This window comes from Geotrypetes seraphini, chromosome 2 (assembly GCF_902459505.1).
Source record: "Geotrypetes seraphini chromosome 2, aGeoSer1.1, whole genome shotgun sequence".
NCBI lineage: Eukaryota > Metazoa > Chordata > Amphibia > Gymnophiona > Dermophiidae > Geotrypetes > Geotrypetes seraphini.
Genome location: NC_047085.1, coordinates 41,375,910 through 41,391,806, shown reverse-complemented (window position 1 = coordinate 41,391,806; position 15,897 = coordinate 41,375,910). Strand labels below are relative to the sequence as shown.

Genomic DNA, 15,897 nt, shown 5'->3' with positions numbered 1-15,897 from the left:
TATGTTATTGGAAGCTTTTATACTTCTAATGACGGGGGATTCAATTCAGAGCAGTTTGCATGAGCTTCAGTAAAGGTGTTACAATACATGAGTTAAATATATGTATATCTTACCTATATATACCATCTATGTACATAGAGTATTATAGTTTCTGTGTATCACATATTCATCTTTCTTTGTATTATTCGTGAGTTCACCTTTTCATGTTCCAAGTGGTAGCAGCCTGCTGTTTCCCTCATGTTGCTATTAATTTTTTTAAACTAATTTTAATTTTTTAACTAATTTTATATTTTAACTTTAATTCCGTGTTGTCTTTGAACCAATAATTATCCTACTCTTAGGTCTTTCCTTCATAAACTTGTTCTTATGTTATTCTAATTTAATCAGCTGTAAACCGAGTCAAGCTCCTTTGGGAGATGACCCGGTATATAAACTGAAGATTAGATTAGATTAGATTTGCTAAAGTGTTCTGTGAAGAGTATTGTTGTTGTTCCTTTCGTGAACTTTTTGGTATCCATTTCTAGTTTTAATTCCTCGGAAGGGAGTTCCACCACATTGGGGCTATCACCGAGAACATTCTTTTCCTGATGCCTTTGTATTTACCAGTACTAAAATGACCCTGCTATGGATACTTCCAAACATTCCCTAATTCTGGGGAAGTGACAGAGTGAAATCAAACTCCTCAAAATTACACAAAATTTAGGGCTCTTTATATCAAACCGTGGTAGAGCTTTTTTTTTTTACCACAGGCCAGCAAGATAAATGCTCCAACACTCATTCAATTCTTATGAGCATTGGAGCATTTACCTCACTGGCCCACGGTAAAAAGCTCCACCACGTTTTGATAAAAGGGCCTTAATATTCTGTGATGGTAATTTAAAGAAAATACTGGATTATGTTATAATGTTACCTTTTTGTTTGTATCAGGGACGTGTGCAGATGTGGGTGGACATGTTTCCCACAGATATGCCTCTGCCAGGACCTCCAGTTGACATCTCACCCAGAAAGCCTAAAGGGTAATTTAGAAATTCTTTCACTCTTCTTTCATTCATCCTGTTTCTATGTAACTTATACAATCAAAATATTAATGTGTATTCTCTAACCGTGAGGAGGTATTTTTATTATAGACATCATACATCATTCACAGTTATGGTCTTGATGCTGTAAAATTCATGAGCTTTAAAAATGATCTAAAATGGGAAGAGATTAGCTTACAAATATTTCTCATTCTACAAAAATGATATTCTGGCCAACTCTGACAACATATTTTCACTCATGATGTCTAGTGGATTGGGTCATCATCGGCATCACTTTCGTGCATGTTCTAATACTCTCTACCCTAGCCAGAAAAAAAATTGGTTTCTCTACTCTCAAGTTTTCTAATCATTGAATATAAAGAGCAAGTTTGAGGGATATTTACAATCTCTTGGGAAGCAATTCTATGAAGGGGCATCTACCTTCCTTTATAGAATACTAGTATAGCCAGGGATGCTTGTACCTAGATTCCAGAGATAGGTTTGTGATTATACTCTTCTATAAGGTATGCATGGGTTTGTCCCATCCATGTTCACACCAGCTTCAAACTACACACTATGAAAGATATAGCAGAATTAGAAAAGGTACAGAGAAGGGCAACAAAAATGATAAAAGGGATGGGATGACTTCCCTATGAGGAAAGGCTAAAGTAGCTACGGCTCTTTAGCTTGGAAAAGAGATGTCTCAGGGGTGTCCCTTCGTTAAAAATTATCAATACAAGGAGACAATTTATTTTTTCATGTACTGCACCACAGACATGGAACGCTCTTCCTATTTTTTTACGAGAGGAAAAAGAACTTGGAAAATTTAAAACTGAACTTAAAACCTTCCTTTTTAAAGATGCTTTTATATCATAATTTTAGTTTTAGTATTATGTTTTTCTATATGAAACCTGTGTTAATTATTTCCTTTTGTGTTTCCCCTCAATGTTTCTTTTTTACTTTATGAATTGTAGTTCATCCCTTCTTTCCCATGTTTATCAATGTTAATAATCATGAGTTCTTACCCATTATTTAATAATTGTATGTACTGTATTGTTTGTTTTTGTTTTTTATATTTAATAATTGTTAAATTTAAAGTGTACATCGCTTAGAATATTAGATTAAGCGATTTATCAAGTCATCTAATAAACTTGAAAACTTGAAACTTGATTTGACAGAGATCTATAAAATGAGTGGAGTGGAAAGGGTAGATGTGAATCGCTTGTTCACTCTTTCCAAAAATACTACTAAGTAAGAAAGTAAATACTACTAAGTAGTAGATTTAAAACAAACTGGAGAAAATATTTCTTCACACAACGTGTAATTAAACTCTGGAATTCGTTGTCGGAGAATGTGGTGAAATCAGTTAGCTTAGTGGGGTTTAAAAATGGTTTAGAGGGAGACTGGGAGGAGCCACGATGGCCCCAGGGAGAGACGTGCTGTAAGAGGCTCCCCCTCTCGCGGTGTTTTTTCTTTTGTGAAGACTTCTTTACCTGCTTTAAGTAGCGGAGTTTGATTTCCGAAATGCCGAAACGCAGGGGGAAACAGAGGAGAGATTTCCCGGCCTCCTCTGCCTCTTCGGTTACACGTCAGACAGCTATTACAGCCTATGCTGTTCCTTTTGGATCGGGCGGATCTGCTCTCCGAGGGGGGCAGACCTCGGAGTTAGACAGTGATTTTTCACTGAGCCCGCTTGGGCCTGTAATGCTCCCCCATCCCAGGACGATGTCGGGCAGTCCCTCGACTTAGCAGGCAACAAAAATCCATGTAAGACTTACACTCTTAATGGTGAGATCCTAGAGAGAACTGTAGCGGAACGAGACTTAGGGGTAATCATCAGTGAGGACATGAAGACTGCTACTCAAGTGGAGAAAGCTTCATCTAAAGCCAGACAAATCATAGGTTGCATACGCAGGAGTTTCGTTAGCCGTAAGCCCGAAGTCATAATGCCATTATATAGGTCCATGGTGAGACCCCATCTGGAATACTGTGTACAATTCTGGAGACCACATTACCGCAAAGATGTGCTGAGACTTGAATCGGTCCAGCGAATGGCCACACGGATGGTCACAGGGTTCAGGGATCTCCCGTATGAGGAACGGCTGAATAAATTGCAGCTCTACTCCCTAGAGGAACGCAGGGAGAGGGGGGACATGATAGAAACATTCAAATACCTCACGCGCTGTATCGAGGTGGGGGAGGATATCTTCTTCTTCAAGGAACCCACGTCAACACGAGGGCATCCATGGAAAATCAGGGGAGGGACATTGCATGGCGACACCAGGAAATACTTCTTCACCGAGAGGGTGGTGGATCGATGGAATGGTCTTCCGATACAGGTGATTGAGGCCAGCAGTGTGCCTGATTTTAAAGCTAAATGGGATCGTAAGGTGGGATCTCTTCGCAAAGGGAGGTAGGGGAGGGTCATTGGTGTGGGCAGACTTGATGGGCCTTGGCCCTTATCTGCCGTCACTTTCTATGTTTCTATGTATGAAGTGTCGGGGAGTGAGTCTCTGTCAAAGTCAATGGTGTTGCCTTTGACCCCGGAGGTGGTTCGATCTTTGCTGGGTTGCCAGCAAGCAGCAGGGGTAGGTAGGAGGCATTCAGGGAGTGAAGAGTGTAGAAAATGGAGTAGTTTCTCCAATTCGGCCTCTGAAACCCCTGATTAAGCCAGAAGTGGTGGATATGGAGGCGTTGTGGGGAACCATGGAGAGCCTTCATCAAGTATGCTCCCAATTTATTACTTCAACTCAACAAACTGCAATTCAAATTAAAAACTATGAAGAAAAAATTCAACTATAATCAGGTAGACTGGATGAAGTAGAGAAAACAGTCTCAGAATTAAAAATTTCATCTAACCTCCAGATGAAAGATAAAAATCTATTAATCAGGAAAATTGAAAATTTAGAAAATGCTAATAGGAATTTGAACTTGAGACTTCTTAATTTTCCTGTATCTAGAATACAATCTCCTAGAGAACTTTTTCATTCTTTCCTGACCTCGGTATTAAAATTTCCAGAGACTAATATGCCTCCGCTGCAGAAATTGTACTATCTTAACATCTCAAAAGAGGAAAAAGATAAGTCATCTACGCATCCTGGAGAATTGGATCTTACCGGGATGTTGGAATCCTCACAGATTGAAATTTCAGCGAGGGCTACTCTACTTGTGAACTTTGTTTTCTTTCAAGACAAAGAAGCTGTTCTTCGTCTCTTCTACAGAACTGAAAATGTTGAATTTTATGATCACAAGATTGCTATTTTTCCTGATGTTTCAAAGTAGATGCATGCTAGACGCAAGAAATTTCTGACGTTTCGTCAGTCAGTTTTGGGTTTGGGAGCAACCTATCAGCTTAGATTTCCTTGTAAATGTTGTATTACTTATCAGGCGAACAAATATATTTTCTATGAACCAGAACAATTGCAATTTTTTGGAGAAGGAAAGGCTGCCATTAAGGCTCCAGACCCCTCCGTAATTTCCACTACTCAGGCCTAAATGTAAATAACCAAAAGAACCCTGTACTTATGAAGGACATATGTTAATATGACCGTGAATGATTTCTTAAAGTCAACTCCCCTTGACTGGGTATGGCTTTACCTCTCCCAAATGTGGACTATGATCATGGTATTAGTAATAGGAGTGTTTCACTCCTTTTCTTGTGTTTTGATAATAATTTCTTAAATGTATATTTAATTTCCTTTATCAAAGTGTTTTTGTGTTTTGATGTGAAAATGAATAAAAAAAATAAAAATAAAAAAGGTTTAGATAATTTCCTAAAAAGGAAGTCCATAGACCATTATTGAGATGGCTTGGGGAAATCCACTGCTTATTCCTAACATAAGCAGCATAAAATCTGTTTTATTACTTGGGATCTAGCTACGTACTTGGGTCCTTGGTTGGCCACTGTGGAAACAGGACCTTCGGTCTCTCCTAGTATAGCAATTTTTATGTTCTTACGTATAGAACAGTTTATGTTTATTAAGAATTTGATATACCGCTCCCGCATTTTACTGATCTAAGCGGTTTACAGTGTAACAGTTGAATACAGAAAGGAACGCCATAGAACATATTCAAATAGGAAAGGAAGAGATAGAGATAGGTACAAGATATACCTCCTAAAAAGTATTCATTACAGGTGAAAACAAAAATTACTTTAAAAATAAAGTAAATTTAAGAAAATTAGAGATTTAAAAATAGAGGAATGAAAATAAAATAAAAGTGAAATAAGGTCCAATTGGATTCAGTCTAGTGTAAGGCAACAGCAGGACACAATGGCTGAGTCAATCCATCATTGGCCAAAGAAGATCTCAGGATCCTCATCGCAGGAGGGAGCCAATAGCTGAAGATTGTAAGTAAAAAAGCAGTCAAAGGCAGTGGACAACTAGAGCAAACATCGGCTCCATCGAAGGCGAGGCAGAAGAGGCAGGAGGGTCCCAAAGCTGAAGGTATCATGCTGAGAAGAGCTGGAGGACCAAACAGGTCAGAGGAGGTCTCCCGATGTCCGGCCACACAGGCCCCAGCAAACCGTCACTAGCTTCCGACAAGGGGGGTAGGTGCACTCCAGATAGCACTACCGAGACTCTTCTGCAGGCAGACCCCCACCCGATCAAAACAGGAGCAGTCAAGCCATTGTGACATCACTGATAAGGTTGGCTCTTAGGCATTGGTGGAATGAGGCATTATGACATCACAATCTCAGCTCTGGAATGTTGCTACTTTTTGGGTTTCTGCCAGGTACTTGGGACCTGGGTTGGCCACTGTTGGAAACAGGATACTGGGCTTGGTGGACCTTTGGCCTGTCCCAATATAGCAGCTCTTATGGTCTTATGTTCTTATGTGAGCCAAGTATAGGACAATCAAGCCATTGTGACATCACTGATGAGGCTGGCTCTTAGGCATTGGTGGAATGAGGCATTATGACATCACAATCTCAGCTCTGGAATGTTGCTACTCTTTGGGTTTCTGCCAGGTACGTGGGACCTGGGTTGGCCACTGTTGGAAACAGGATACTGGGCTTGATGAACCTTTGGTCTGTCCTAGTATGGCAACTCTTATGTTCTTAAATGCATATAGTTACAAAGTAGTATGTAGTTGGATTTCTGGCGTTTTGGCACATGTATGCACTCATTTATATACATGCTGTATTCTGGTCATTTTCATACATATTTGCATTTGCTATAGAATTGCTCTGTTGATATTGCTACAGTGATTGTTATTGGTTCATTATATTATTATTTATTTACTAGTCTTTAAGCCCGTTACATTAACGGGTGCTAGAATAGAGTGTCTGTCTGTCTGTGTTTCTTTATCTCTCTCTCCTTGGCTGCTTTCTGTGTCCTTCTGTCTCCCCCTCCCCCCCCCAATCAAAGCTGTCTGCCCCCAGCACACACCTCCCACCCAAAGCAGCCCCCTTTCCCTCTCCCTATCTCTCCATGGTCCCTTCTGTCTCCCCCCAGCACACCCATCCCCCAAAGCAGCCCCCTTTCCCTCTCCCTGTCTCTCCATGGCCCCTTCTTTCTGCCCCCAGAGCAAAACTGTCTGTCCCCAGCACACCTCCCCCCCAAGAAGCCCCCTTTCCCTCTCCCTATCTCTCCATGGCCCCTTTCCCTCTCCCTCTGGCCCCCTGAATTAATCCCCCTGCTTACCTGGCCTGCTCCTCTTCAAAGCAGGCCGTGATCGTGGTGGCCAGCCCCAGCGAACTTCGCAGGCCGCTCCCCAACCAGGAAACACGCTCCCTCTGACGCACGGGATCGCGTGCGCCAGAGGGAACGTGCCACTGAGGCCGGAAAGCGGCCCGCGAGGCCCACCAAAGCCGGCCACGATCGCAGGCTGGCCCGAAGAGGAGGATCAGTGGCAGCGACAGCAGCGGTGAGCGAGGGCGGGAGGTATGGTTCCAGCTTGGTGGTCTGCTGAGCTTCCTTCGGGTTGGTGAGGGCGGGAGGAGGAGCGTGGCCAGAGTGATCATTGGCTGGGTTCTAAAATGGAACATGGCCATGGATTACACACCACGGCCGCAGTAATCACGCTTTTTTAAAAGCGCATGCGCCACTAACCTTTTATTATATAGGATGAAAATGCTTTATATTTCACTAATCTATCGGTCATCCTTTACCCATCTTCAATTGTACACAGTCTTCCTTTGGCTTTTCATTTCGTATATCAAGAATCTCTGGTATTCACGAGCTAATATTTGAATTGTTGCCCCCCCCTCCCCCACCCCCCATATTTGTAACCATTGAATCACAGCTGAGGGTACAGTGAACCCAGCACTTTTCAAATTCACTTTTTCTGCCCATGAGGCCTCTCCTGTCACATGGCTCACAGCCCGGATTAACTGCTTGGCTCCCATGGTGCTCCATAAATGTAAAAAATACCATCATGGAAGCCCAAACCAGATGTGTTCCATGTATTGACAAATGTGGAAAGAAGAGTAAACAGCTGGCATGGTTAAAAGGTGACGTGAAAGAGGACATTAGAGCCAAAAGAAAGTCCTTTAAAGAACATAAGAATAGCCTTACTGGGTCAGACCAATGGTCCATCAAGCCCAATAGCCCGTTCTCACAGTGGCCAATCCAGGTCAGTAGTACCTGGCCAAAACCCAAGGTGTAGTAATATTCCATGCTACCGATACAGGGCAAGCAGTGGCTTCCCCCATGTCTTTCTCAATAACAGACTGGACTTTTCCTCCAGGAACTTATCCAAACATTTCTTAATGATCTAAATGAAGAAAAAAAGAAGCAACATAAGCACTGGCAAATTAGATACAAAACATTGATAAATAAAACTAAAAGAGGGAGTGTGTGGCACAGGGATTAGAGCTATAGCCTCAGCACCCTAGAAAAAAGAGGTATTGATGCCCCTGTATAAGACTCTGGTGAGACCTCATTTAGAATATTGTGTACAATTCTGGAGGCCGCACCTTCAATAAGATATAAAAAGGATGGAGTTAGTCCAGAGGAAGGCTACTAAAATGGTGTGTGGTCTTCATGATAAGGCGTATGGGGACAGACTTAAAGATCTCATTCTGTATACTTTGGAGGAAAGGCAGAAGAGGGGAGATATGATAAAGATGTTTAAATACCTACGTGATATAAATGCACATGAGTTGAGTCTCTTTCGTTTGAAAGGAAGCTCTGGAATGAGAGGCATAGGATGAAGTTAAGAGATGATATGCTCCGGAGTAATCTATGGAAATACTTATATAACAGAAAGAGTGGTAGATGCGTGGAACAATCTCCCGGTAGAGGTGGTGGAGACAGAGACTGTGTCTGATTTCAAGAAAGCCTGGGATAGGCACGTGGGATCTCTTAGAGAGAGGAAGAGATAATGGTTACTGCAGATGGGCAGAATGGGGCCATTTGGCCTTTATCTGCCATCATGTTTCTATGTTTCTAGGATGGAAAAGAGATGTCTGAGGGGAAATATCATTACAATCTACAAAAATCCTGAGTGGTGTAGAACGGGTAAGTGTCATTCGATTTTTCACCCTTTCTAAAAGTACAAAAACCAAGGGACACTCAATGAAATTACATGGAAATACAATCAAAACAAATAGGAGGAAAAGGTTTTTCATTCAAATAGTTAAGCTCTTTAACTCATTGGCAGAGGATTTGGTAACAGCGGTTAGCATTGCTGGGCTTAAGAAAGGTTTGGAGAAGTTCCTGGAAGAAAAGTCCATTGTCTGCTATTGAGACAGACATGGGAGAAGCCACTGTTTGCCTGGGAATGTTACTACTGTTTGGGTTTCTGCCAGGTTCCTGGATTGGCCACTGTTGTAAACAAGAAGCTGCTAGATGGACCACTCATCTGACCCAGTATGGTTATTCTTATTCCTTTATGTAATTTAAACTGCTGAATGAGGCAGAAGTGCTGGCAATGAAATGTATATTTGGTTTTAATAGATGTTAATTATGCAGGAGGAATTTTATATAAGTGTTGGGGAATAGCACTAACCAGCACTGTATAATATTTATGGGCAAACTACAGCCACAACGTTTTTTAAAGCCATTTTTGTATTTCTGTATCCAGCGTAATCAATAACTCTAAATTCATCACACCATACTACAGCAACAGAAAGGGCAGGTTAGAGAAGAGCTTCTCTGTCATGGCTCTAACTTCATTTACCTGCTGTCAGTATCAGGCCACTGGAGCAGAGAAAAGGGGGAGAAAGAGAAGCAATGGATAGTGACTATGAGCAGTGGACAGAGGAATTGCTGAGAACATAAGGTTCAGACCCATAGAACCCCACCCAAAATTTTTATTAGTAAAGTCCTGTTCTTATCACCCCCGACCCAAGAATGATCATGTAAAGTCACATTATTTATTTATTTAAAAAATTTATATACCGCCTAAAGTCTAGGCAGTTTACAACATACAAAATAAATAACAACAGTTGTGGATTAGGAATTGGTTATCAGATAGAAAATAGAGGGTAGGGTTAAATGGTAATTTTTCTCCATGGAGGAGAGTAAACAGTGGAATGCCGCAGGGGTCTGTACTGGGACCGGTGCTATTTAACTTATTTATAAATGATCTAGAAATTGGAACGACGAGTGAAGTGATTAAATTTGCAGATGACACTAAACTGTTCAGGGCATTCAGCGCAGCTCCCTGTGCTAAAAACCGTTATTGTGGTTTAGTAAAAGGGGGGGGGTGTATATTTGTCTATTTTTGTATAGCTGTATTTTTGTATAGTTGTATAGTTGTTACTGTCGAACAAAAGACCTGGCGTGGATAACTAAAATAGTGAAGGAAGTGATAGGCAATAAGAAAAATTCATTCAGGAAATGGAAAAAGGACAAAACCGAGGGGAACTGGAAAGAGCACAGGAAGTATCAAAAATAATGTCACCTTGTGGTTCGAAAAGCCAAAAGAGAGTATGAAGAGAGTCTAGCCAGGGAAGCACGAAATTTCAAACCATTCTTTAGATATGTTAAAGGGAAGCAGCCGGTTAGGGAGGAGGTGGAACCGCTGGACGACGGAAACAGGAAGGGAGTGGTGAAAGAAGAGAAAGAAGTCACGGAAAGACTTAACATGTTCTTTTCATCTGTATTTACAAACGAAGACACAACCAACATACTGGAACCTGAGCAACTCTTCAAAGGAAATCAAGCAGAAAAACTAACATCCATGGAAGTGAGCCTTGAAGATGTGTGCAGGCAGATAGAAAAACTAAAAACTGACAAAACCCCGGGTCCGGACGGAATCCATCCAAGGGTTCTGAAGGAACTAAAGGAGGAAATAGCGGAACTACTGCAGCAAATTTGCAACCTATCCCTGAAAACAGGCGTGATCCTGGAGGATTGGAAGATAGCCAACGTCATGCCCATCTTTAAAAAGGGATCAAGAGGTGACCTGGGAAACTATCGATCGGTGAGTCTGACCTCAGTTCCGGAGAAAATGACGGAAGCACTGATAAAAGAAAACATCGATGAACATTTTGAAAGAAACGAACTTCTGATAACCAGCCAACATGGTTTCTGCAGGGGGAGATCGTGCCTAACTAACTTATTGCACTTCTTCGAAGGAATTAACAAACGGATGGACAGAGGAGACCCCATAGACATCATATACCTAGATTTCCCAAAAGTTTTTGACAAGGTGCCTCATGAATGTCTACTCTGGAAACTGAAGAACCATGGGGTGGACAGAGACGTACATAGATGGATCAGAAACTGGTTGGTGGGTAGGAAACAGAGAGTAGGGGTGAAGGGCCACTACTCGGACTGGAGGAGGGTCACGAGTGGTGTTCCGCAGGACTCGGTGCTCGGGCCGCTGTTATTTAATATATTCATAAATGATCTAGAAACAGGGATGAAGTTTGAGATAATAAAATTTGCGGAAGACACCAAACTATTTAGTGGAGCTCGGACAAAAGAGGACTGTGAAGAATTGCAAAGGGACTTGAACAAACTAGGGGAATGGGCGACGAGATGGCAGATGAAGTTCAACATTGAGAAATGTAAAGTATTGCATGTGGGAAGCAGAAACCCGAGGTACAATTATACGAAGGGAGGGATATTATTGAATGAGAGTACCCAAGAAAGGGACTTGGGGGTAATGGTGGACATGACAATGAAGCCGACGGCACAGTGCGCAGCAGCCGCAAAGAGAGCGAATAGAATGCTAGGTATAATCAAGAAGGGTATTACAACTAGAATGAAAGAAGTTATCCTGCCATTGTATCGGGCGATGGTGCGCCCGCATCTGGAATAATGCATCCAATATTGGTCGCCGTACCTTAAGAAGGATATGGCGTTACTCGACAGGGTTCAGAGGAGAGTGACGCGTCTGATAAAGGGATGGAAAACCTTTCATACGCTGAGAGATTGGAGAAACTGGGAATCTTTTCCCTGGAGAAGAGGAGACTTAGAGGGGATATGATAGAGACTTACAAGATCATGAAGGGCATAGAGAGAGTAGAGAGGGACAGATTCTTCAAACTTTCAAAAAATAAAAAAACAAGAGGGCATTCGGAAAAGTTGAAAGGGGACAGATTCAAAACAAATGCTAGGAAGTTCTTTTTTACCCAATGTGTGGATTGGCATGTGGGTTCTCTTCATAGAGGAAGTTAGGGGGTGGGTCATTAGTGTGGGCAGACTAGATGGGCCGTGGCCCTTTTCTGCCATCATTTTCTAAGTTTCTATGACACCTGGAATGCGCTTCCAGAGGACGTAATAGGGCAGAGTACGGTACTGGGGTTTAAGAAAGGATTGGACAATTTCCTGCTGGAAAAGGGGATAGAAGGGTATAAATAGAGGATTACTGCACAGGTCCTGAACCTGTTGGGCCGCTGTATGAGCAGCTGGGCTTGATGGACCTCAGGTCTGACCCATCGAAGGCATTGCTTATGTTCTTATGTACTGAGGTGACATTGCATAAAGTCATCTGCCTTGACCTCTTTGAAAACCCACGGAATATAAATGATAATTAATATTTTCTCTGCGTACAGTGTGCTTTATGTTTTAAAAAATTTTATTGTTGGTAGATCATTTTGACTTGGCCACGAAGGTAAGGGGGAGGGAGAGAGGGAGGAAGAGCTGCTGAAAGACATCTAGTAATCCTTGCAGGCTTGACTGTGCAGGGAATTATTTTTGTAAAATCATGTTTTGTTATGTGACTGGCATTTTGTAGACTTTAATTTCTATGAATGAATAGAATGAAAATGAAATAAAATTGCTTGCTTGTTTTTATGTGCGTGCGCTAAAGGGAAGTGGAGAGAGAGTGGGCTGAGGACGTTGAAGGGAAAAGGGGAAGAGACGCTGATTTATAAATTGACAATTGTACAGAATATTGTTTCTTTTTATACTTTAATATAATAAGTTCAGTATAAAACTATTCGAGGCTTGTGTGGATGGGATCAGGTGGTTTGTGGGGATGGGGACTGAGCTCACAGGGACGGGGCGGGGACAGAGACAAATTTTTTCCCCCCTTTCATTTTCTAAGTTCTGCCATAAATCGATTTTGACTATGTGCAGGTGAGCGGGGTGTCAGTCGGGTTGACGTAGCCATCGAAGCGCAAGCGGGCACGGGGTATGGCTCTCAAAAAAATTCTTAATCATTTTACTGCTGATTTTGGCTCTTTTGACTAATGAGTTTGCCTACCACTAGCCTAGACGGAACTTGGATGTTGTGACTTAGGCCATTTAAAACATGGTCTAAGTCACAAAAACCTATGTAAAGTGACCAGATAAGAACTGCAAGCACATAGTACAGACCCACACACACTACCTCAGTGATCACCGCCCCCTCCCCAGCCCCATAAAAATCATCATCACAACTTTAAATATCTGCCTCCAGAACATCAGCACCTGGCGACCTGCCATAGGAAAACCTAGTAGAGCTGCACAGAGGTGGCTTAAATCGGCTTTGGGGTGGGTTAGGGACCCATGGAGAGGAAGACCTAAGCCCATAAGTCACTATAATCACTGCATTCGTGGTGAAACATGTGCACTCCCCAAAAAACCCCAAAACCCTTTTGTACTGACATATAAGTGGCTCCTGCAGCCATAAGAGCTATTGGGGTTTTAGACGGGTGGGCATAGTATGTTTTGGGGGTTCACCATGACCTATAAGGGAGCTGTAATGAGATGTTTAGGGGATACCCTTTTTGTAAAGTTCACAGCAGTGCCCTGTAAGGTACCCCACTATTCAGGTGCCATGTCTGGGTGTCCAGTCCATCACTTTGCTGATCCCTCCCACGTCCAACAGGGCTTATTCTAGGCGTTTTTGACTTGGACGAATATTTGGACAAAAATGTGGTATAAAGATGGATGATTTAGCAGCTTGGATGATCAGACAGCTTGACGTATAGTTAGACAATTTTCAAAAAATATATATATATATTTTCGGCGTATTTTTTGAAAATATGTCCTAAGCTGTGTCTGACTTTGGATGACTTGCGACTTAGGCGAAAACGGACTTAGACATTTCTTTCAATTATGCCCCTCCACGTTAATAACAATAAAATAAATAAATTAAAAATTTTAACAAGGTTTCTTGGACCAATGATAAAAATCATACCTCAGTAAGCCTCTCACTGGAGGGTGAGGGTTGGGTGTTTGAGGGTCATTGGTCCTTGTTTTATCAATTTATAGAACACCATTATTTATTAAGTTTTTCTCTTTTCTAGGTGACATTTTATATTTTTTGAGAGAGTTTTTTCCTTTCTTTTGCATTTTTTTTGTGGTAAAATAACCCATCTTAACAAGAAGCACACATTGATGAATTTCCCCCCCCCCCACCAAGGCCCAAAATTAACTGACAAACATGGAATGCAGCTGCATAAGCACCACCGAATATCAGCCCAATTCTGTACATGCAGTTTGTAAAATCCAGATTTTTGTGTTGCAGCTATGAGTTGAGAATAATAATCTGGAACACTGAAGATGTCATCCTAGAAGATGAGAATATCTTCACTGGACAGAAATCGAGTGATATCTACGTTAAGGGGTAGGTTAATTAGATGAATGATGGTTGATTTATTTGTTATTTCTTTGGTGAAGCACATCAATGCTGATCTGGAAATACATTGGTGATGCATCACAGTGCTTCCATTATACCGGAAGATTGTTTGTTTATCCCTCTGGGGTATCATTAATTAATGGTTTTCTTGTATTTATTCAGTTGAAACTGAAAATTTCATTTCATTTAAAATGATATTTATAGTCTACTTCTGTGAACAAGGATTCAATAATAAAGTGAAATAAAAAATCAATAGAAATCACGTTAAAGCGCCTTACTAACATTTGGGGCTCCTTTTATCAAGCCACGCTAGCGGTTTAATGCGCGTTAAACCGCCGGCCGCGCTAGCCGCAGCCGCCTCCTTTTGAGCAGACGGTCGTTTTTGGCCAGCGCGAGGGTTAGCGCGTGATAAAAAAGTCACGCGTGTTAACCCCACTAGCGCTGCTTGATAAAAGGAGCCCTTGATATTATCTAACTCCAACAACCATGTCTTATTTTTTAACCCATAATTGGTTAATTGACACTAGCAGTTTCATAAAATAACATACTTACGGCCTCTTTTACAAAGCTGCGCTAGCGGCTGCTCTGCGCTAATGGCCCCGAAGCCCATAGAGATTTAAAGGGTTTCAGGGCCGTTGCCGCGTGGCAGACGCTAGCACGGCTTTATAAAAGAGGCAGTCCAATGTCTGGCTTTTAGCTAATTAAAATATGCACCTATGTCTTTTTCATTAGCCTTCTATAGGGTAAGCTAAGGGTTCGTTAACAGTTCTTTAGGGTAAAAGCAGCACCTCACACCGGTCCAACTGCCATCTTCTGCTAGATATTCCTGAAGAGAAATTGGCAACTACTTGATATTAATCATAGCTCTAATTGCTCTCTGAAAGAGAAATGGAAGAAATTAGAGTGCCTTAACAACATCTGTGTTATATTTAGGGCAGATCTGAGCGGTGGCGTACCAAGGACGGGGGGGCGGTCCACCCCGGGTGCACACTCTAAGGGGGTGCACAGCTGGCACACCAAGTCCGGAACCTCCCTCCCTACTATGCCCCTGCTGGTTTCCTGAACCAGCAGCGGCAGTAAACTTTAAATTCAGTCATTGTGAGACCTTCGTACACCTCCCTGTGTCTGCCGATCTACCCCCTCCAACGTCACTTCCTTGTTCCGGAGCAGAGCCGGCAGCCACAGGAAAGTGCAGGAAGGTCCTGTGATGATTGAATTTAAGTTTACAGCCGTTGCTACTGAGGTACACAGCCAGCTCACTGGATCCAGAACCTCCCACCATATGCAGCCGCTGCTGCTTTCCTGAACCAGCAACAGCGGCAGTAAACTTTAAATTCAGTCATCGCAAGAACCTTCCTGCACCTCCCTGTGGCTGCCGGTCCACCCCCTCTGACATCACTTCCATGTTGCAGAATAGAGCCGGCAGCCGCGAGAAGGTGCAGGAAGGTCCCACAAAGATTGAATTTAAGTTTGCAGCCACTGCTGATGGTTCGAGAAGCATACAGCTGCGGTGGGGAGGTGAAGGGACAAGATACTGGATGGCATTGGGGTGGCTAGAGGGAGAAGGGAGCAGGAGACTGTTATGGAAGTGTGGTGGAGGGATAGAAAGGGGGCAGATGCTGTTGGAATTGGTGTGCAGGGAGAGGGATAGAGATCGAAGGGGGAAGGATATTGGATGGAATTGGGTTGGAGGGAGAGAAAGAGGGAAGGTGCTGATAGAAGTGGAATGAAGGGGCAGATGCTGATGGAAGAGGGGTAGATGGAAAGAGAGAGAAAGGGCAAACATTGGATGTTAGTGAGGAGGGGGAGCCTAAGCTGGATGGAAGTGGGTTGGGAGAGAGAAGGGAGCAAATGCTGGATGGAAGTGAGGAGGAGAGAGAGAAAGAGGGGAGCAGATGCAGGATAGGAAGTGATAGAA

The 15,897-nt window shown here is 42.5% G+C and overlaps 1 protein-coding gene across 2 annotated transcripts in view; it reads left to right on the top strand.

The window, feature by feature from the left end:
• Positions 1-15,897, top strand: part of FER1L6 (fer-1 like family member 6) — a 402,024-nt gene that overhangs the window by 351,552 nt on the left and 34,575 nt on the right. For both annotated transcript variants that reach the window (XM_033934878.1, XM_033934877.1), the window contains exons 36-37: positions 928-1,016; positions 13,869-13,967. In XM_033934878.1, coding sequence (XP_033790769.1) covers positions 928-1,016; positions 13,869-13,967 — 188 coding nt within the window. The remainder of the gene's footprint in view (positions 1-927; positions 1,017-13,868; positions 13,968-15,897) is intronic.